General features: G+C 40.7%; 2 protein-coding genes, 1 long non-coding RNA gene and 1 other non-coding gene across 4 annotated transcripts; 2 read left to right on the forward strand and 2 right to left on the reverse strand.

Moving 5' to 3' along the window:
• Positions 1-5,224: 5,224 nt before the first annotated feature.
• LOC109421289 (uncharacterized) lies at positions 5,225-7,443 on the reverse strand. The gene is made up of 2 exons (XM_019695787.4): positions 5,958-7,443; positions 5,225-5,890 (listed from the first exon to the last, which is right to left on the reverse strand). Exons 1-2 carry the CDS (start codon positions 7,305-7,307, stop codon positions 5,732-5,734), a joined length of 1,509 nt encoding a protein of 502 aa, XP_019551332.2. The 5' UTR covers positions 7,308-7,443; the 3' UTR covers positions 5,225-5,731.
• On the reverse strand, positions 5,471-5,543 carry Trnae-uuc (transfer RNA glutamic acid (anticodon UUC)). The gene has a single exon. It is a non-coding gene; the product is annotated as a tRNA-Glu (tRNA).
• Positions 7,444-11,622: 4,179 nt separating the features above from the next.
• Positions 11,623-12,889, forward strand: LOC115265816 (uncharacterized). Its single transcript, XR_003896932.2, has 3 exons — positions 11,623-12,117; positions 12,171-12,312; positions 12,400-12,889. It is a non-coding gene; the product is annotated as an uncharacterized LOC115265816 (long non-coding RNA).
• Positions 12,890-14,067: 1,178 nt separating this feature from the next.
• Positions 14,068-15,919, forward strand: LOC109421290 (uncharacterized). Its single transcript, XM_019695789.4, has 2 exons — positions 14,068-15,592; positions 15,649-15,919. The coding sequence occupies exons 1-2, from the start codon at positions 14,237-14,239 to the stop codon at positions 15,916-15,918; spliced, it is 1,626 nt and encodes a 541-aa protein (XP_019551334.2). The 5' UTR covers positions 14,068-14,236; the 3' UTR covers position 15,919.
• Positions 15,920-22,570: the final 6,651 nt, after the last annotated feature.

A 22,570-nucleotide genomic window follows, 5' to 3' on the forward strand; every position in this document is an offset into this window, starting at 1 on the left:
CCGAATGTTTCTAAATCCTGATCAGGCTTGATTTATCCATTATCGAATTGGAAAACTAATTGATAGCTCATATTCCGACGTTATAGACAAAGCTGAACAATATCAGTCCTATCAGTCGACTGTTGACCACCTTCACAGTGGGAGCCGATTAATATCAAGACGATAATTTTAATTATATATTTTTTCACAAGCGTAAGATCAAACTTTTTCTGTACAGTTTAATATAATTAAATACACGATTCCAGCTAAATTTGAAATGAATGTGAAATTTCCCATACATACTACATATTCCATTCAAATTTTAATCGAAATCGCACCGTTTTGCGCAAATATTTTAGACGTAAGAAGAAATTGAACAAATTTTGCTCCCAGTTGATGCAATCAAGTTTTCAATTTCTCACTGCATTATTACACTCCAGAAATTTAATATGATGTGATATGACCGCATTTCAGTTTAGTCAAGATTTTGTTTTATTTCATATAGATAGATTTCAACACTCACAGTGTTACGCTCTTTAGGTTATCAAAAAAGCCATGTTTTGGTTTGGTTGCATTGGTTTGGTTCACATTTAAATTTGACCACTTGCTACGGTATACTCGGAACTGGTTTCGGAATGGTCTGAGCATATTTCTTGCCGATCGTCCATCCGGTTATCGAAAATGCCGCAATTTGATTTGTCACATGCATAGGTTTAGACCAATTTTACGTGTGGTCAATTTCTGCGGAACAAACGGATCTGATTCCGGAACACTAGCGGTAGTCACGCATATGGTCTGAGTCTATTTTCTTGCCGTTCATCAGGTGGTCGAAAAGTCATGATTTGATGTGTCTCATGAAAGGATTTGATTCTCTTTTATACTTGGCCACTTCCGGCGGGACACACGGAAAAGGTTCCTAAAAAAACCGCAAATTGATGAGTCACATGCATGAGCTTGGTTCAATTTTACATTTGACCAATTCCGATGGAGAACCCGGAACCGGTTCTGGAACACTACCGATAGTAACAGGATCTGAAGCTATTTTCTTGCAAACCGTTCGCAAGGTTATCGAAAATGCCACGATTTCATGTGCCGCAAAAATGAGGTTGGTTCAATTTTACATTTGGCCATTTTCGACGGGATACCCAAAATCAGTACCGGAACACTACCGGTAATCTTAGATGTGGTCTGAGACTATTTTCATGCTGACCGTTCTTCAGGGTATCGAAAAAATTGCTATTTGATGTGCCACATGCAAGGATTTCTACATTTGATCACTTCCGACGCGACACCCGGAACCGGTTTCGGAACAATATATTCTTCTTGTTCTTCTCATTGGCTCTACATCCCCACTGAGACTTGGCCTGTCTCTCTTCAACATAGTGTTCTTTGAGCACTTCCACAGTTATTAGTTGAAGGGCTTCATTTGCCTGCCATTGCTTGAATTTGTTTATTGTGAGGCAAGTACAGGTCGGACTCGATTATCCGGAGTCAGATTCTGATATTTCTCAAACATATATCTGTGGAATGGAATGCTCTATAAAACTGAAATTTTGCCTTTTCGTTGAACCAACTTTGATCAATGATCAGTCAAAATTTCAGCTTCTTACAGCATTTCGTTTGCGAGACATTATTTTGGGAAGCGCCAGAACCCAACTCCGGATAATCGAGTCCGACCTGTACAATGATACACTATGCCCAGAGAGTCGAGAAAATTTTCCTGACCAGAACAGGAATCGAACCTGCCGTCTCCGGATTGGCGATCCATAGCCTCAACCACTAGGCTAACTGAAGACCACGGAACAATACCATTTATCCCAATTACGGTCTTGCTTACCGATCATCAGGTTACCTAATGAGCCAAGATATGATATGCCGCATGCATTAGTTTGATTCACTTTTATATTTGTCCACTTCCAGCGGGATACACAGAACCAGTTTCGGAGCACTATCGGTTCAGATTTGGTTTAAGGCTACCACCGGTGGTGGTTCACACGGAACCGGTTCAGATTTGGTCTTAAGCTATTTCCCTATTAATCTTCCATAAGGTTACCGAAAATGCCGTTATTTGATATGACGCATGCGTGATTTTGGTGCATATTTGTCCACTTCCAGTGGGACACCCGGAACACCGGTTCAGATTTGGTCTGAGACTATGTTTTTCTGCTTATCGTTCATTAGATTATCGAAAAAGCCGCCATTTGATAGGTCGCATACATTGGTTTGGTTCGCTTATATTTTTGTCCACTTCCAGCGGGACACACGGAACCGGTTCCGTAACATTATCGGTTCTCCCAAACATGGTCTGAGGCTATTTTTTGCTTAATGTTCATTAGGTTATTAAAAATGCCGATATTTCATGTATCGCATGCATGGGTTAAGATCACTTTTATATTTGGCCACTTTCGGCGAGACACCCGGAACCGGTTCCGGATCACATCTGGTTCAGATTTGGTCTGAGACATTTTTTCTGCTAACCGTTCATCTGGTTATCGAAAAAGCCAGGGTTTGATGTGTCGCATTCATGGGTTTGTAGCATATTCATATGTGGCCCCTTGCTGAGATACTGATCCGGTACATCTAAATGGCCATAACTCCGGAACGGTTGAACCGATCCAAACCATTTATAACAGGAAACAAATAGGAAACGTCGGTCACTAAAATCAAATGAAGTTTACTGCCAAACATTGATGTGAGTTTGTTTGAACACACATACAAACACACAGACATCACCTCAATTCGTCGGGCTGACTTGACCATCCGGGCCTTCTATCAAAAAGGCATTTTTGGAGTGAACATATAGCTTTTCCAGTACACTTAGTGTACGAGAAAGACAAAACCCTTCACCCTCGAACGATCACGTTGTTGAATTTCCCCAGGGATTCACTCGGGCATATTCCTGCCGTGTTTCTTGCAGGAAAAACTTTAGGCATTATTTAAAAAAAATCTCCAACGATTCCTCCAGGAACTCCTCTTGGGGTTCCTTTAAAAATTACTCCTGGAATTCTTACAAGAACTCCTGCAGGAATTTATCCAGGACTTCCTCCAGGAATTGTTTGGGGATTACCTTAAGAATTCATCTTACACACTTAAAACTGATTCTCGAGCTCGGCAGAAAAAAATACTGATTTCAACCGGCAACTCAGGATTTTGCTGATATCTCAGCTAACAAAACGTTTTTACCCAAGAAAATTTACCGAAATATCAGCAAGTCGTATGAAAACTTTGGAAACTGACAGCATTTTTTGCTGAGACAATCGGCAAACACAGATTTTGCCGAAATCAGCAAACGAGATTCCACTAAGAATTTGCATCTTTCAGTGTCTTGTAGAGTCGAGTCAAGTACAAGACACTGAAGATGATCTTACAGTTGAGGTCGAAATACGTATCTGTCAAAGGATGCAAATTCTTAGTGGAATTCAAAGGAACAGTACTTAACCCGATTTTCTTTTTACTTACAGATATTCCCCTATCAAGCCCAGGTTAATCATCATCATTAAAATTCCAGCTATTTATAGTCAAAATCACATGATTACAGAATGACGACCACACAAATTCGAAACTCCAATCCACAACCACAATCGGGGAGCTGTTTACTTTTGTCTGACTAGAAGAGGTAACAACAATGAAAGTGTTTGTATTATATTCACTATTTTTCGTTATATATATATATATATATATATATATATATATTATTAGCCTGGTACACGGTTTATATGGGAAAATATAAAAAATGGAAACACTCCAACTCCTGTATACTTTTTGAGTCCCATTTTGGTCCCATATCAACTGTGCAAAATTTTAGATCGATCGAAGAAACTATATTTTAGCGCCCGCCATTCTTAGTTTTTCATACGATTTACTATGGGGAAAATTTACTTCTTCAAAGAAAAATCGCTTGAGGTCACCCATTGATCCCTAAAAATAAGTCGTTGAATGATTACTGTAGATAACTTCAAGAGGAATCAGGCCTCCGAAGACCGCAAAGCGATGCGACATTCGTGGAAAAAGTTATTAAGCCTTTCCCGATCGATAAAATGACGAGATTTTATTATTTATTGTTATTCCTTACATGTTAAACAGCTTTGGCATACCATTCGGTTTTCAATCAATAACTTTTTCCACATGCCTTAGATCGCTTTGCGGTTTTCAGAGGGTTTGTTCCTCGTAAAATTTCCAACAGAAATCATTCATCGATATATTTTTAGGGACTAAGGGGCAACCTGTGGCGATTTTTCTTTGAAAAGGTGATTTTCCCCATAGTAAATCGTATGAAAACTTAAAACGGTTGGCGCTAAAATATAGTTTCTCCGATCGAGCTGAAATTTTGCACAGTTGATATGGGGCCAAAATGGAACTCAAAAAATGTACAGGAGTAAAATATCTTTTTGTGTCCCACGCTAATATACATATATTTATAAATGTAAATAAAAAATTGTAGTAATTACTTTCTATTGTGTTTCCAATCGGGTGCGAAATTTTTCAATTTAATTTTAACTTTTTTCTTCCATTCCAAACCAAAAATATAGATTCAGCAAATTTATTTTCTGAGATTTCGACAAAAATATTAAAAACTGTCAATTTTGTGATTGCCGAAATCTCGGCAAATCTAATTTTCGCTGAGATGGTTGCCGAGCACTCGGCGGTGCCAATCTCTGCAATCTGTTTGCCGAGATTCGGCGAAAAAAACTTAGTGTGTAGGATTACTTCCAGGATTCCTCCTGGGGTTTCTTCAGAAACTCCAGGATTTCCTTCACGGAAGCGTCTTTCAGGATTTTTTCTAGATTTTTTCTGCTTTTGCTTCAGTACTTTCTGGGATTTCTTAAAAAACTCCTCCTGAGATTCCCTCAAGAATTCCTCCTGGGGTTTCTTCCGGAATTCTTTCTGTGACTCCTCCAGAGATTCCTCCAGAAATACGTCCACAAAGTTTTCTCTTTCAATGCATAAATGTTTGAAATAAAAATGTATTGACTGTATTCTATTCTGCATCTGGAATACAGTGAATACAATAAATAATTAAGAATTATTCATAACGAACATGTGTGTTTTGAACGAGAAAACTGCTATCGAAATTTCAATGATGATGATTATGATATCAATGACGAATTCTTCAACCTTAATGGCATCCAATTAATCTAGCTATGAGCGAACCAGGTAGAGGTCGGTGACTTCGTAGATGGAATATCGCCCATTACCGACTGTTGGCGCGAGTCTCCTTTAGATCGAAACACATATTGAAAGGAACTTTTTACGGTAGCTCCAATGCTATATTAAACATAATTCATTGAAATAACTTTACATTGCATTTTCACTAAAATTAACTTACATGATAGTTTCCTATTTTACACCAGTAGAGGAACGAACTCGCCAACTCGACGTGTATCTTATTACTACATCTTCTAACGATCCCAGTACATTCAATTGATTCCTATTAGATAATAGCATTACCAGTTTCACCAAACACCAAATTGTCGTCGCAACATACTCCTGGTTCCCATACCGGGAATCGAACCCGGGCCTTCAGGATGAAAGCCAGATATCCACAGCCACTAGACAATATGGGACATGTTATTCGCGGGGCACTGAGAACTAATAACTCCCTAGCTTTCACAATATTAGGATTGGTAATCAATTCAAATATTTTAATTCTACTGCGACATGCAACGTAAACTTTTATTCAAATAAACTAAACAAACCAATGCAAATAGATAGACATATTATTACAAACAATCTCGCAAGGCACAAATAATCCTCAGGAATGCCCCCCTGCCAGTAGAGGAAAATCGGTCCGAATGGTGTTTTTCAGGTAGCACCGTTGCCCAATAACCATGCGCTCAACCGAGTCCAACCGAATGTGTTCTGCATCCGGCAGGCCTGTACAATCGATGTTACAATCGGTCAGGGTCAGATTCTGGAAATGTGTTAAATCAGCATTAATATGGGATTGAGTTGTAGGTATGTTGTGAACTTAAGCTGACCTGTAACTGTTTCGACTCGGTGAAAACTCGAAAGAAATCGACAGTCACGTTAATCCAGCGCAATTCAAGGCTTCGTAGATTCGACAATACATGTGTGTTAGTTGATTTATCGATAAAATCATCATTTTTTCTAAAGCGTTTGTTGATCAATGTGAGACTTTCCACATTTCTATGGATGTCTAGAAATGGAAAAACGGTTTGTTCGAGGCAGTTTTTCAATTTTTCCGAAGTTAAATATAGACTAAGATTCGAAAGGCTGCTAGCATTAGTGAAGATTATTTTATCAAGAATATCCGATTCAAGCGTCAGATGTGTCAGGCTTGGGACGTTTAATGTTACATCTTCGCAATATTCGACGCATCGAAGTTCTAGATTCTTCAATTGTCTTAAAAGAATGTCTCGTTCCGCATAGAAATCCACGCGGCTTAGCGTCAGCGATTCTAGTTCAGTAAAGTTAGCGAAAAACTCTTCCAAATTGATGAAGCTCCTTTCGATAGAACATGAAATATTCAATATCGTTATTGGAAGCCCAGAGCAAACGTTCATCAGTTCATCCAAGGATTTCATCTTGCAGTCCAAAGTCAAATCCAAATCTGTCAACTGGCGTAATCCTCGGAAAAATCCGAGGTCTATTCTATTTTCAAGAGTCAACTGAAATGTTTCGACGCTTCCGAGATCCGTTATGAACTTCTCAGGAAACTCGTGTCCGTATTCCTCACATTCGATGTGTTTTACCAGTGCACATTGCAGCCTTATTTCGCCGGGAGATGAACCTTCACTGCCCTTCAAATAAATCGACTCCAAATTGGGAGCGTTGATGGTCACTGTCCTCAAAGGGTCATAGTCGCATTCTTGCCAAACCAATCGTTTCAATTTCGGCATGTTCCAAATGCAGTTCAGCGGCTTATCTGCCGCTTTGCTCCTGTAACAACTTCTCAATGAAATACGCATCCAACTGCATTGAGTAATCCAGTCCTGGTACGTAACGTAAAGGCAATGCAGATCCCGGCATGGAATTTCATCTAAATGTAGTGCATCGATTATCGGAAACCTTTGGACACATGCTGCTATGGTGGGTTCGTGTTGCTGCCAGTTGTCCACCATAATCGCTCGGTAATCGCGCACAATATTTCCAATCACAACCGATGGGTTGATAAGACGACCTTCCTCAACGCATTCGGCCGAATCCCGTAAAGCTCGAGTCACGTTGAACTTTCCCTTGCACACGATAAATTTTACCGTTGCCTCATTCCAGCGGTGGCAAACAAGCGACAATGGCAACAGTTCTCGATACGAAAAATAGGTGAAAATCTGCTGCAACACCTCCATTGGGAGAGATTGGATCGACATTTTAGTAGTTGCGAATATGCGAACTGCACTTGTGATAACAAGAATTTACACTTTCGTGAAATGATGTATACTTGCAAAATGCAGTTTGAATGCAATGGCACACTTATACTCGCATATTGCCGGTGTCAGGTGTGTGCGATAGTTCATCCGACTACGGCAAGACTATGGGGAACACCCATACATGTAATGTTGTGACAAGAGGAGAACCTTGAGAGCCAGCCCTCTCGAGCTTTATTAATTCGTATTTTTGTCCCATGGATTTATTCTTTGAAATAAAGGTTAATCTATGAATTTGAGTAAAAATCCCTATCTGTCTACAAACTTCATAGTTTACGTCACATCTATCAATTCATTTATGAGTAGTTTTAGATTTCTATAGTATTATTATTATTATTACTTTATTATAGAGATTTTCAGCCCTAGGCTCATCTCTTATTTCTATAGTAAAATGGATGATACACCAAGGCTCAATCTTCATTCTGAACTTCTGCATCTCCATAGCTGTCACGTGGGGTAGTTTTGGTTAGTAGAAACGGATTAGAAGGTACACGATCTGTAGTCGCCTTGGTAAGCGTTGTTGGGAGTTCAATTCCGGTCGAGGCCATTTTCATTTATTTTTTACTCTATTTGATATTCGAAGAACGAAGAATAAAAAAGATGTTAACAAGTTAACAAATCCAAGGCTTGTACAGTTACTCTCCCTTGTGGTTCAGTGATCATTTTTTTTTTTTAGTTTTTATTAATGTGTATTGTAACTTAAATGCTAATTCTACACTCAAGTTCAGTGACCAGCAGTACTTATGCTGTCGTAGGTACACTCAATTATCATACCTAGACATTTAGGTACCAACAAGAATGATGTTACATCAAGTATATATGGAGCAAGGAGAGCCGCAAAAGGGTGAGTCGATAAGGAGAGCGTTTAACATAGCTCTGGTCCTCACAAGTTCCTTCCTCATGCTTCCACGGGTCAAACGATGACAAAGACCGCCAGCTAAGAGTTGTGTGCTTAGCTGGTAGTGCAGCCTGGGCACTGTTTTGTCCTTCTGACTTCAGCTAGATTGAGGAGGTACGACCCGAGCGTCTGTTCACCAAGGAGGTGCAGCTCAAACAGCGTCTGTTCTGACATCAAGCGGCTGAGTAAGAAACGCTGCACCACGTCCAGCTAGATCCAAGGTGGTAGCCCCATCAGCGTGGTCGGCCCAGTGTTAGTTGGGACGTTAAACAGAACAACGAATAACATAGGAGAAAATACGACACGATACAATCGGCTAAGACCCACGCGACGAAATAAGGACTACGACTGGAAACTTGGAACTTGGTTGGTCACTAGGTTTCGCAGGATGTGACAGGATAATCTACGACGAACAACATCGGGCATCGAGCGGCTACCTTCTGCCAAAGCTGTGGCACCACCAATGAACTGGGAACAGGTTTTTTGTGTTTTGCAACATGCGACAACGTGTGATCGGGCGGCAGCCGATCAACACAAGGATGTGCATGTTGAAAGTTTAAGGGCCGTTTCTTCAACTACAGCATCATCAACGTCCACTGCCCACACGAAGGGAAACCTGATGACGAGGAAGAAGCATTCTACGTGCATTTAGAGCAAACATACGAATGCTTGCTCGCCGCGTGACGTGAAAATCGTTGTCGGCGACATGAACGCGCAGGTAGGAAGGAAGGAAATATACAGACCGGTAATCGGACAAAACAGCCTGCACACCGTATCGAATGATAACGACCAGCGATGCGTAAACTTTGCAGCCTCCCGTGGAATGGTAGTCCGAAGTACCTTCTTCCCCCACAAAGATATCCACAAAGCCACCTGGAGATCACCCGACCACCAAACAGAAAACCAAATCGACCACGTTCTAAATTCTTCTCGGATATAACCAATGTCCGCACATACCGCAGTGTGAATATGGATGCGTCGAAGTCAAACGCCGCGGCTCAACATCGAGCAACTGCGTAACGTAGAAGTGGCTCAAGACTACGCGCAGCAGTTAGCAGTGGCCCTACCAACGGAAGAGCAGCTTGGCGAAGCTACACTTGAAGATGGCTGGAGGGACATCCGATCCGCCATAGGTAGTACCTCGGCTACAGCACTAGGCTTCGCGACTCCGAATCACAGAAAACTGGTACGACGGCGAATGTGAACAGTTGAAAAACGAGAGGAATGCAGCATGGGCGAGAATGCCGCAACACCGTACGAGAGCGAATGAGGCACGTTATAGACAGACGCGGAACAGGCAGAACTCAGTCTTCCGGATGAAGAAGCGCCAGCAGGAAGAACGAGATCGCGAAGCGATGGAAGAGCTGTACCGCGCTAAGGACACACGAAAGTTCTACGAGAAGCTGAACCGCTCGCGCAGAGGCTTTGTGCCACAAGCCGACATGTGCCGAGATAATCACGGGAATATTCTCACGAGCGAGCGTGAGGTGGTCGAGAGGTGGCTTCAGCATTACGATGAGCATCTTAATGGCGACGTTGCAAGTACCGAAGGTGGCGTGGTAACAGATCTAGGGGTATGTGCACAGGACGAAAGACTTTCGGCCCCTGACCTCCAATAAATTGAGGAGGAGGTTAGCCGGTTGAAAAACAACAAAACCGCTGGAGCAGATCAACTACCAAGAGAGCTTCTAAAATACGGTGGAGATGCACTGGTGAGAGCACTACACTGGGTCATTACCAAGATTTGGGAGGAGGAAGTATTACCGGAGGAATGGATGGAAGGTATCGTGTGTCCCATCTACAAAAAGGGTGACAAGTTGGATTGCGCGATCACACTACTGAGCGCTGCCTACAAGATACTCTCTCAAATTTTATGCCGCCTTCTATCACCGATTGCAAGAGAGTTCGTGGGGCGATATCAGGCTGGATTTATGGGTGAACGCGCTACAACGGACCAGATGTTCGCCATCCGCCAGGTGTTGCAGAAATGCCGCGAATACAACGTGCCCACCCATCACCTGTTCATCGATTTCAAATCGACGTATGATACAATCGATCGATAACAGCTATAGCAGATTATGCACGAATACGGATTCCCGGATAAACTGATACGATTGATCAAGGCGACGATGGATCGAGTGATGTGCGTAGTTCGAGTATCAGGGACACTCTCGAGTCCCTTCGAATCTCGCAGAGGGTTACGGCAAGGTGATGGTCTTTCGTGCTTGCTGTTCAACATTGCTTTAGAGTGTGTAATTAGGAGAGCGGGGATAAACACGAGTGGAACGATTTTCACGAAGTCCGTTCAGCTGCTTGGTATCGCTGATGATATTGATATTATTGCTCGTAAATTTGAGACGATGGCGGAAACGTACATCCGACTAAAGAGTGAAGCCAGGCGAATCGGATTAGTCATTAATGTGTCGAAGACAAAGTACATGATGGCAAAGGGCTCCAGGGAGGAATCAGCGCGCCCGCCACCCCGAATTTACATCGACGGTGATGAAATCGAGGCGGTTGAGGAATTCGTGTACTTGGGCTCACTGGTGACCGCCGACAACGACACCAGCAGAGAAATTCAGAGGCGCATTGTGGCAGAAAATCGTGCTTACTTTGGACTCCGCAGAACTCTACGATCGAATAAAGTTCGCCGTAACACGAAGTTAACCATCTACAAAACGCTGATTAGACCGGTCGTCCTCTATGGGCACGAAACATGGACCCTACGTGCAGAGGACCAACGCGACCTTAGAGTTTTCGAACGGAAGGTGTTGCGTACCATCTACGGCGGAGTGCAGATGGAAGACGGGACTTGGAGAAGGCGAATGAACCACGAGCTGCATCAGCTGCTGAGAGAACCAACCATCGTCCATACCGTGAAAATCGGAAGGCTACGGTGGACGGGTCATGTCATCAGGATGTCGGATAGCAACCCGACTAAAATGGTTCTCGAGAGTCATCCGACCGGTACAAGAAGACGTGGAGCGCAGCGAGCTAGGTGGGTCGACCAAGTGGAGGACGATCTGCGGACCCTACGCAGAGTGCGGAACTGGAGACAAACAGCCATGGACCGAGTGGAATGGAGGCGGCTACTATGTACAGCAGAGGCCATCCCGGCCTTAGCCTGATCGGTAAGGTACAATGCACAAGTTTCATCTTTTGATAACGGTTACAAATGTTGCGGGAATGTGAGCCGTTGTGCACGTTGATTAAAGTTGAAGTTGAAGAAACGATGCTCAACGTGCACTATCTTACGTCGATTATTTAGATTATTTACCAACCGATAATACGCCTGTTACGATGGAAGTTGTTTCTAGCTCGCAAGCTAATCGTTTGCATCATTGCATTGGACCACCCGCATAGAAAATTACAGTTTGTCTGAAACTCCAAACAATAAATGACTTTTATCTGTTGAGGTAACTGTGTGACAAACAGTGGCTTTGATGTTGAAGAATATGAAATTCAATTAGTTTGACTGTAAATCATAGTATTTTTAATCCATATTAAGTAGTAACACTATATTATATTGTACAGACATTGTTCAACGGTATGAGTTGTTTGGTATGGTGGCAATATGAAATCACCCTCTGACAAACGGTTTGTTCTTCTTTGAAGTTTCACACATACACGCGTGCATTTCACCACAAATTACTGATGTTGAACAGTATGACAAATTGTTGCATGCATCGGTATATGTGAGTGAATGAAAATTGACCGTGCGTGTCAGTTTTCATAACAAAAAAAATTGAGAAAGCATCGAAAACAAACGCAATTCAGTTCTTGTTTTAGGCTTTGTTAACATAAATCAATCGTCGCAGAGAATCGGTCATCGTATCCAAGGCGGCGTACGGTTAGGTAAGTTTTGGCCAAGTGAAAAATTAGAAAGAATTTGAATACTCTATCCATAGTTGCCAATGCTTTCTACCCGGAGGAGTTCACGTCTTCGATATTGGTGGGCAGCTGTCGAACCTGACGGTATTGCTTCGCAGGTAGTGGAACTTGCATCCCCATCATCCTAAATGTGTCCGCGGAACTGTTTGTTCATCCACGGTAAATAATTTATACTGGAATTGGCCTGCATTCTAAGGCTCCACTTAGACAACAAGCTGATATCGTTCATATATGTATGTTTTATAGCCATGTTCTGGAGCGGTTTCGGAGTTCTACTAAGGCGACGGTACTTCCACCGCTGGTATCGCCAAAGTGCAGATCAACTCACCATTGATTCGAGGTTGAAATCATCTTTGTTACAACCAGAGGTGTAGCTGCTCAAAACTTACCTTCTGCATACGTATTGTATCAGCCAAGAGCTCAGCGCTCAAGTTCTTCCAGAAGCATCCCGGATGTTTTTCTGCTAACCGAAGTATGCAAGCTAGGAAACATCAAACGATGATGTTGAAAAAGCAGTAGGCGACTGTGAGAAAATACTTTTTTTTGCATGATTTTGTCCTTTGGATGTTTGTTTTTGAAAATAAATAGACATAGGAGAAAAACTAGTTGTTTTTTATTACCATGAATAAGAAAATTGCCAATTATTACAACTGTATGAAAACTATTTACCAAAAGGCAATGGAACCATAATGCACTGTAAAGCAATAATTACACAAACAGTGCTTATTTTTGTTCCGATTTTTTTTTTTTTTATTCTTAATCACTTAACCTAATTTACAGCTCCTATTGTCCACTAGGGCACTACGTGAGCGATTTCAATTGACACTTGTACCTACAGTATTATACAGAGCCTAGATGTATTCTATTATACTTTATCGAACTGGTTGCCTTTCTGCTGCTTTTACTTTTCTACTCTACATGGTAGAATGATGAGCACAAGGATGATAGGTGGCCGTTGTTCCTTTCCAGTCCGATTGGGGGTCCATTATGAGTAGCAATTCGCCGATGTCCAGATATCCGGGTCCGTTTGAGCCATGGGGCTCAGAAGGGGGTCAGTGTCAGCTGCTCTCGGTGAAGAGCAACTGACGAAAAATTGCAAGTGCCGGGGCTGGGAATCAAACCCATGACCATCCGCATATGATGCGAACGTGTGACCAACTACGCCACGGGCCCCGGCTGTTCCGATTTTATAGGTTAACTATTTTAGAACTGTTTGCTGAACAGTTAACTGAGCAAAAAATGGATAGTATATCGACCTTTTGGCAAACTGTAAACGAAAAATTTTGTTCGTGAAAATGAGCGATTTCTTATTGTAACATAACTTAACCGCCTATTCCACATATTGTAATTTACTCGAGAACCATCTGTCACACTGTTGAAACCGTTTATGGTACTGTTGGCTTATTGTTGCTTTGGATGTTATATCATACTATTGATATACTGTAAAGAATAGTTCCGAACAGTATGGTGCACAGTACCAGTATGGTTCATGTTTATGCGGGCAGTCCTAGGACCTTTCATGCTGCGGGAGGATGCCGTGCACGCGGTCCTATACAGTGCATCGGTGAGTAAGCATCAAGGGGGTCTTCCTCAAGAATGATGTGCTGTATGGGACTTCGATTGGCGAGTTTCTTTTCGATGTTTATTTTACCTAGGATGAATCCATCAAAACTCATTGTTTGTGTTGAAAATAATAATATTATTGAGCACACTTTGGAAAGCCAGTGCATGTTCTATATACACAAAGCGTGATAACTTACTCACATCATCACCATTCTCATATAATGAACCAGCAAATTCATGCATTTGCTGCTCGTACCTACATTATGCAGCACTTGCACGTTTATATAGCATGAACTACCCACCTACACACCACATAACAGTTCGCTTCGTTCGAAGGGCAGAATCAGCTGCTTTTGACGGATCTGAATCGGGCTTTCGATGTATGAGTTTGAAGCTTAATAATTAAATTACTCTCATCATAACATTAATTTTGGTTCCCAAAAACACCTTTAAATTGGTCGCAAAACGTAGTTTTTCCAGTACAGATCATGTAATGAGTTAGTTCCCTAGCGTAGACAGCATGTCCTTCGATAGCCTTCCGTTGGAGATAGTGCAGTTTATATTCGATCACCTCTCGTTCCAAGACCTGTTGAGTGCCAGTTTGGTTTGCCGACGTTGGTACAGTGCCACCGAAAAGTCAATCAATGGCAAAAGCTGGCTTGCTGTCCACCTGGATCGACATAATGATCTTACAGAGCTGGCGTGGAACCGGCGAAGGCACGACAGCGTACTGGTTACCATGCTTCACTCTTGGGAACAGTTGAAGCCTGCGATGGACGTTTGCAGCGAGAAGATTAGACTTCGACGGTTGAGCTTCAGTCGATCCTGGATCGATTACGTTTGTCAGTTTCTTCAGCTATATGCGGATTGGGTGGATGGACTGGAGGAAATTCACATCTCACTGGATCACAGATTTTTGCGAAACGATAGTTGCAGCGGAAGAAGCTACGTGATAAGATTGCCCACGGCTAGGCGACTTTACTGGAGTGAAATTCATATACGCAGAGGCAATAGAAACATTACCGTGCACGGGCCCCGTTTGAAAACCGTGTCCATTAGTGATAGTTTCGCGAGCAAGCTTAACCTAATACTGCCCGACTGTGATGCTTTAGAATCGTTAGAGTGCACTTTATATAGAAAAAGTTTTACCGAGCTATACAAAGCTTCTTACGAAAATCTGACAACGCTTATTCTGCGAATTTATTATACGGTTCAGGATGTTAAGTTTCTAGATTTTCTACCAAAACTAAAGTGGCTTACATTGTTGATTGAGTTTGAGAAAGATCTGTTGGAGACGCTATTCCCGGAAACAACGAAAGCAATCTGCAGGTGCACGCATCTAAAAGGTCTGCAGTTCATCCCAATGGGTGACGTTGCTTCTTCCGGCATTGACCTTACCCGACTTTCCGAGTCACTACCTGACTTGCAACAACTAGAGTTGAGCAATATGTACTTAATCTCGACAAAAAAGGCACCAACGTTCCAGAATTTAACCATCCTAAAACTAGTCAACGTGAATCTCCAGCAAACTGATGATATTCAGGAAATCAACTATCCATCTTTACGCACCGTATCGTTGGATGTAATGCTACTACCTAGAATAAGCCTTCTCACCTCACCAAAGAAAGTAGAGCTATTCATAAACGTTGACTCCCTCAACCTAGCCGAGGCAGTCGAATTGTGCTTAACCCCATTTTTGAAACAATTTCACCCAAGTATTCGGGACCTGACGCTGTTCAAACCGGACTGTTGCGACACCATCGTGGATTTCAGCTGTCTTCAAACCGGCTTAGAGCAAGTGGCTCGACTACGGTTGGTAAACTTGGCCATCTCCCTGAAAAGCCTTGCCCTCATCGGCAATTCAAGCGGCCTTAGAGTGAGTATTTCGCAGAAGATAAATTTCCGTTCCTATTGAAACGCATCCACTTTCAGCATCTAACCTTGTCGAAATGTTTGATCGGAGTGCGAGGTACCACCGATCAAGTGATACTGCTGGAACAACTGGACACGTTTGAGCTGCAGCAGGTTCAGCTAGACGATCCCAAGCAGATGCAGTTTCCACTGGCGAGGAATGCGCGGGAGAACTTGATGGGCCGATCGAAGCGCGGATCCGTTGTGTTCTGTACCGATTGGGATGACGACGAGAGTCTTTCGACGGGTGTAACTGTTCCCCGAATGAATAAAAAGGTCAATCCGCTGTAAATTTAGTAGTACAATCTGCAATTTGATCTTTCTTCGAAATTCTTTTTCATTCAGAAATTTCATGACAAGAGATGCTCACGCGACCATGTTAAGTCAAATGAATCTGAGTTATCATGGCCCCTGTCCACCAGATATGTTTTTTTCAATTTTGAACCAACTCAAAGTTTGTCAACAATTCAGAGTTCCACAAAAATTATCTCAGGAAAGACTCTTTCAGAATTCTTCCAGGGATTTATCCCGGAATTTCTCAAGGAAATTTCATTTCATTTTGAATAAATTCCAGGATCTTTTCAAAAATTCCATTATGTGAGAGTTCTTTGAACATACCTGCAGCAAAATTCTACAAGAATATCTCTAGGCATTTCTTTCAGGAATTCTCACAGGAATAACTCGAGGGTTTCCTCCAGTAATTGTTTCAAGGCTCTCATGAGAATACTTTGAAAAATGCTTCCAAGGATCCTCCCGGGAAAATGTCAATTGACATTTCTATAGGATTATGCTCTGAGATGAGTATATGCAGTATAAGAATATATAAAACAAGCTTAAGGGAGTTTTCGACAAAGATGTACTCGAAACCATTCAACTGAAGGTTGTCGATTTGTGTAGAACAGGCGAGCTTTTTTTCAACGTATTGTACAAAATACAACAGCGTAACTGCTGATAGTGCTGAAGGGTTTAATACTGCTTTTAGAATGTAATATTATTATATTCAATTTCATCGTGTTGCGTTTAGTTATAACAGCTAGTAGGTACAAATTTGTCAAGGGTGCTTGCCCCTCCCCCTTACGGAAAAGCTGGCAACGCCCATGTATGTAATGAAAAATAAACAGTGCAAAAAACGAATCTGCATTTGAAGCTTTAATGTTTTTAACTTAAGGTTTTCATTCTCACTCTCCTAAACGCACACGAGAAGGAGAAAGATAGCAAAGGAGGCAGCTTACCTCCTCTTTCATCCCGCTTTTTCTCGTGTATGATTGAGAGAATGTGTGAGAAAAAAGAAAAAGCGGGGGCTTTGCCAATGGTCAGGATATTTTGAAATGTTTGTTAGAAGATGAACATTAACCCTCTAAAACCCAACCCCGCCTTTAGACGGGGTGTAGTTTGAGCATTTTTGTAATTTTTGTTTCGTGGACAATCAACATTTTCATATTTTTGGCTGATATTTGGGACTGTTCTGTGTATCTCAAAATGGTGTTGGTGTCGTTTAAAGCATATTTACATTTTTTTTAAAATCATTGAAAAATTGATGTTTTAGTCATCTTTCAGAAGTCATTGTTTATTTTGTATTGAATCGCTACAATTAACATATTTTGAATTTTTCCCAAATCATTCTATCATAGTAAAATAGTTTAAGGGAATCGAATATACTCTAAAATGATTTTCCTTAAAATTACACGGAAAATAAAATTTTCCACGAAAAAAGTTTAAAATAAACGTATTTCAACAATAGTCATAAAATCTCAAAATGTTTTCGTCTCAAAAATCCGTATCCCAAATAGGCCTCTAGGAAAAATATAAAAGTGTGGGCACAGACAAACAGACATACTACTTAGAAGAAAATTGCTTCAAAAACATCGTTTGGCATCTCACTAGCACCCTCTATAATGCTCAATCCGAAGCATTCATTTGCAGGTGTTGTTTCCCTCGGCTCGATGTAAAAATTTAGCAGGTGACCACTCCCCCGTGGCGTCATCCATTCATAAAATATGAATGAAGGTTCATGATTGAGTCATTTTATGTAAACATTGATCGGCGTCGCGTTCATTTCTCTCCAAAATTGAGAGGTGATATAGGCACAGCAGCGCCACCATGACACATGCGAGCACAGTCCGAACCACACTTTATTTTCAAAATGATCGTTAAATCGTGCGAAGATTTCGATTTGAGTAGTATGTCTGTTTGTCTGTGGTGTGGGGACTGTCAGAAACAAAAATTAGAAAAATCAAAAACCGAAATTCACAAAATCGAGAATTAAGAAGAATCATCTTCCAAAACATGTTTAAATCGATTTTAAATGACGAAAAATGATATTTAGATGAAAATAAAAATATTTGGTATTAGAGGGTTAAGATTGTAACAAAGACTGCGTTTTTCTTCTATCTTTTGATTGATTTCAACATTTTAAAGATAGGGGTGAGCCTAAAAATTGTAATTTACAAAATTTCTAGAACAGGTGATAAAAACTAATTATGAGGAATAAAGATCTTTCGGACAAAATATGAAAATATTATGTAGTATTTGGAGTAACACTTTAAGAATTATTTGGAATACATTTCATTCATACACTGTCAGAACCAAAATCTCAAAATAACAAATATCTAATGTACAAGCCTTGTTAAACCCTTTCATGGTACCTATTCAGACTTGTCTCAACTTTTAAGAACTTATTAGTTTAACTAATTTAACATGATAAAAAAGCGAATGTGTTTAAACATTTCCCAGGACGTTATAAAATGCGGGACGACTAGCTTCAATCCGGGACTGTCCCGCACAATCAGAGACGTCTGATCACTTTATGCAATGAACTCGTTGGAGCAATTTTATCGACAGTGAACGGACTGGATTTTCGATGTCTGTCCTCCTGTTCACGCTTTGTTTGGCAGACTAGGATTGAAATAGAATGCTTTTCGCACTCGATTGCGCAAATCTCTCCAATCATCAAAGGAAAATCCGATCGGGATGTGTTCTTCAGAAAAACACTGTCGAGCGTCATCCGCTGCACGTTGGGTAAACGAATACTGATAAATGGCGCTGATTCACAGTAGATTACACAGTCAGCCAGAGAAAGCCGCTAGAATGGGGAAGATGACAGCAGGTTATTTTTTTATGAGAGTGAAGTTGCAGGGAAGTATATACTTTCAACGAGTTCCATTCGGCGAGTTTTTGGAGAAAAACGATGTCAACAGCAACGTGACGTAGTTCCAAATGTTCCAATGCAAGGTTTTTCAAATCGTCATTGTCTTCGACGGAACGATGTGGGAATATGAGATTGGTAATGCTGAGTGTAGTCAGATTTTTTTTATCCAGAACCAAAGGAATCACAGTACGTGCGAGGATCGGCTTCAAATCAGAGGACTTTAAAGTTACATAGAATTCTTTGAGCTGTTGGCATTCTATGAGCAGCAATTTATATATGATGTTTTCCGGCACAGATAATACTTCTAGATGGGGCAGCTTCAAAGAAAAGACCTTGCTTGGACTGGAGACATCATACAGTTTCAAAAATTTGAGTCGCGTGGCCTGCATTTTACCGTTTAGTATTAGATTGATTCCACCTAATTCAAGCATTTCCAAATTGTTGAATTTTTTGAATATCATCCCCATACATAGTGTTTCCATTCTGTTTTGTTTTAACTCATTTATAATGCTTAGAACCTTAAGGTTATTGCATTGAAGCCCATATAAATAATGAAGAATACCGCTCGTGTTTCTCAATTGTAGTTTAAGGTATCGTAAGTGTACCATGCCGAGCAAGAAACTGTTGAAATGATTTTCCTCATCGATGTACAAGATTAAAGTTTCCACGTTGGAACGGTTTCCAACTAAAATAGTTTCAGTATGATCCAGGTGAAGACTACATCTAATAAACTTGATGCGATCACAACTTTGAATTCGTACTGAATTGTCCATATCGTCAAGACAAACGCTTTCCAAATTAGGTGCATTTATTGTGACGATTTCCTGACTTTGTCCGTATGAATATCCATTCCATTTTAGGGTTTTCAAGTTCGGAAATGATAATACGTTATTTTCTGTTCTGGATACCCGGACAGCTTCGGAATTGCTTGTAATTGTTACGTCCAACGATTCGCACTGCTCAACCCAGAATCGGAAGGTGTCATAGAATTTACAAATGTTATCTAAAACATAACCATCCAGTTGTAGTTTTTGAAGTTTTGGAAACCTTGGAATACACTCTGCGGTTATCGCTTGTAGATAGAGCCAGTCATTCACTTTGAAGTGAAAGGCTTGACAGCTCCACTCATGGTTATGAAGTCTGTTCGAATAAAGTACTTCTCGATCGGTGACAAGAAGCTGCCCATCACTTATGATGAGTCTTTCCGATGCTTTGTACCATCGACGACAGACTAGCGATGCTGCTTTCAGTGAGTTAAAACAGAGGTACGACAAGATATTCTCCAAAAGCTCTACAGGAAGTGAATTGAGTTTCATTTGCAATTCCGTAATTGAGACGCTACGATCACTTTAAAAATAGTACAACCGAGATATTTTTTGTACACTAACTGACTGTGGCAGAGCGCTTTGTAGTAGCTGCGAAACGCATGCTTTCGCGATAAGGAGTTATTCTAAGCCCGAAATGATTCATTGCATTAAATTCTTTTCGGCTGAGTTTTATCCACATCCGTTACACTACCCGTCATAAGTATAGACTCACAAAAAGAATTGCAACAATATTGCATTACATTGACTCACCTCGATATCTCCAAAACCTGAGGGCTTCCGAGGTGAGTCAGGCAAAGAAAGCCGTTAAATTTATGACTGTGGAAATGATCAAAGAACTCATAAGTTGAAAAGAGGCAGGCCACGTGCCAGTGGGAACGTAGAGCCATATATAATAAAAAGAAGAAGAAGAAGAAAAATAAGAAGAAGAAGAAGAAGAAGTAGAAGAATGCATAACAAGAGCTTGCTTGTGAGTTCGGAGACCTTCTAAATTTAGGCGGGAATCGCGCTGATGCACATACCAACTAATAATGTTAGGTAGTCGTCGGCAAACCAACAAGAAGAAAACTGCTTTTATTGAATTGCAATCTGCTACGAGATTCCACAAAAGTGGTGACAAGACTCCCCCTTGGGGGCATCCACAAACACTCGATTTCCTAATCGCTGAAGAGATCGAGATGAGATGTCGGCTTATCAGCATTTGTTGAATCCAATTGGAAATCATTGCACAATGGTCCGTGGGCCGTATTTAAGTGGAAAATAATATGATTACGCCTAAATAGTTCTAACTTTATGCAGTCTTCGGGATAGTTTCTTCATATTTTTTAACAGTTTTTTTTTTTCAATAATGTGAAATAAGGGTGGTCCAAATGGTTCTCAAGATCAAAATGTCAACTTTTCATTGTTACCATACGTCTAAAATCAGCTGATTTTGGGGGCCTTTGACACTTCTTTTATGGAAATGATAGTTCAGCGTTTGCGCCTTTGTTCGGCACACGCAGATAAAACTATGTTAAAATCAAAAATATTTGAGGTAAATTCAAATAAATTGTCAATTTGTTTAGGCAACAAAAATAAAACTGTTTGGAGCAAATCGAACGTCACATTTGAAGCAAATGCAATCCAAGTTTGAATCAAAAATGCATCTTCTGACATATGGTGTTAGAAATAAATGTAAATATTTTTGTTTTTTTTTTTTTTTGTGGCGGGTCGGCCCTACGGAAATATTTGTTTTCCCATTAAACTTATAAAGTCATTCCTTCACTGGAAAACCCACCTCTTATGTTGTACTTTCAATGCTAACATCTTGTATACATCTATTAGATAACATATGCTCCCGAAAACAACGGGATTTCGTGGAGACTTTCGGTGAAACTTGCTTTTTTTGCAGGAGGAAATCTTGTTTGATGTTGCAGCTGCAACTTGTGAGTTTTGTTTCTGTTCCCGACGGCGGAACGGGGGGTCCTCAATGGGTGTTGTCGAAATAAATGTGTAATTGAGTTAGTTTTAAAAATTAAAATTTTAAATTTAAACGTCTTATCATTTTACCGATTAAACATGAATATTTTTGTTTCAAACGAACGAAATTTGTCTCCGTGCAGTTGTAAACGGTGGCATGCACGAAACTGACCACTGAAAAGGCCTATAGATGACGGTAAATTGTTACATCGAGCCGAGGGAAACAACACCTGTAAAATGCTTCGGATTAAGCATTATAGAGGGTGCTAGTGAGAAGCCAAACGATGTTTTGAAGCAATTTTCTTCGAAGTAATATTTTGTCTGCGCTTTAATCATTCTATGATAAGTTTAACGAGGTGCTCTTAGAGGAATACTTTACAAATATTTTTGTGGGTTTCGGGTAAAATAGTTTTATAATCTATATATATAAAAATGCAGTGGCATACGTGGGACCGCGCATAACTTGCGAACGGATGGTCCGATTCGGGTCGTCTTAGTTTTGTTCAGTTAGTTTTCACCCAAGGAAGGTTTATGAAGCATAAAACATGGAAAAAATGACAGTTTTTGGAAATCGGGTTTTTATACATTTTGAACGGGGGTTTGGACTTGGCTAGGGACTTGAAACGTCAAAAAACGCAGTAGGCAAGACAAAGTTTGCCGGGTACAGCTAGTTATGGATAAAATCCTAAATTATTGGAATAGGGTATTGGTTCCCTTCTTAAGCATGTGGCTCCCATTTTCATCCTACGAAAAACAAAGAATTGAAGCGCTGTTTGTTTTGTTTCTAATTTTTGTGTTTTTTTTTGTTAGAAGTGAGCACCCTCATGAAAACAAAAAGACTTTTTCCCTGGAATTTTGTTGAGTTTTTCCCTGGAATTTTGTTGAGTTTTTCCCTGGAATTTTGTGGATTATTTCCCTGGAATTTTGGGGATTATTTCCCTGAAATTTTGTTGAGTTTTTCCCTGGAATTTTGTGGAGTTTTTCCCTAGAATTTTGTAGACTTTTTCCCTCG

The sequence above is a fragment of the Aedes albopictus genome, chromosome 2, assembly GCF_035046485.1.
Source record: "Aedes albopictus strain Foshan chromosome 2, AalbF5, whole genome shotgun sequence".
Taxonomy (NCBI): domain Eukaryota; kingdom Metazoa; phylum Arthropoda; class Insecta; order Diptera; family Culicidae; genus Aedes; species Aedes albopictus.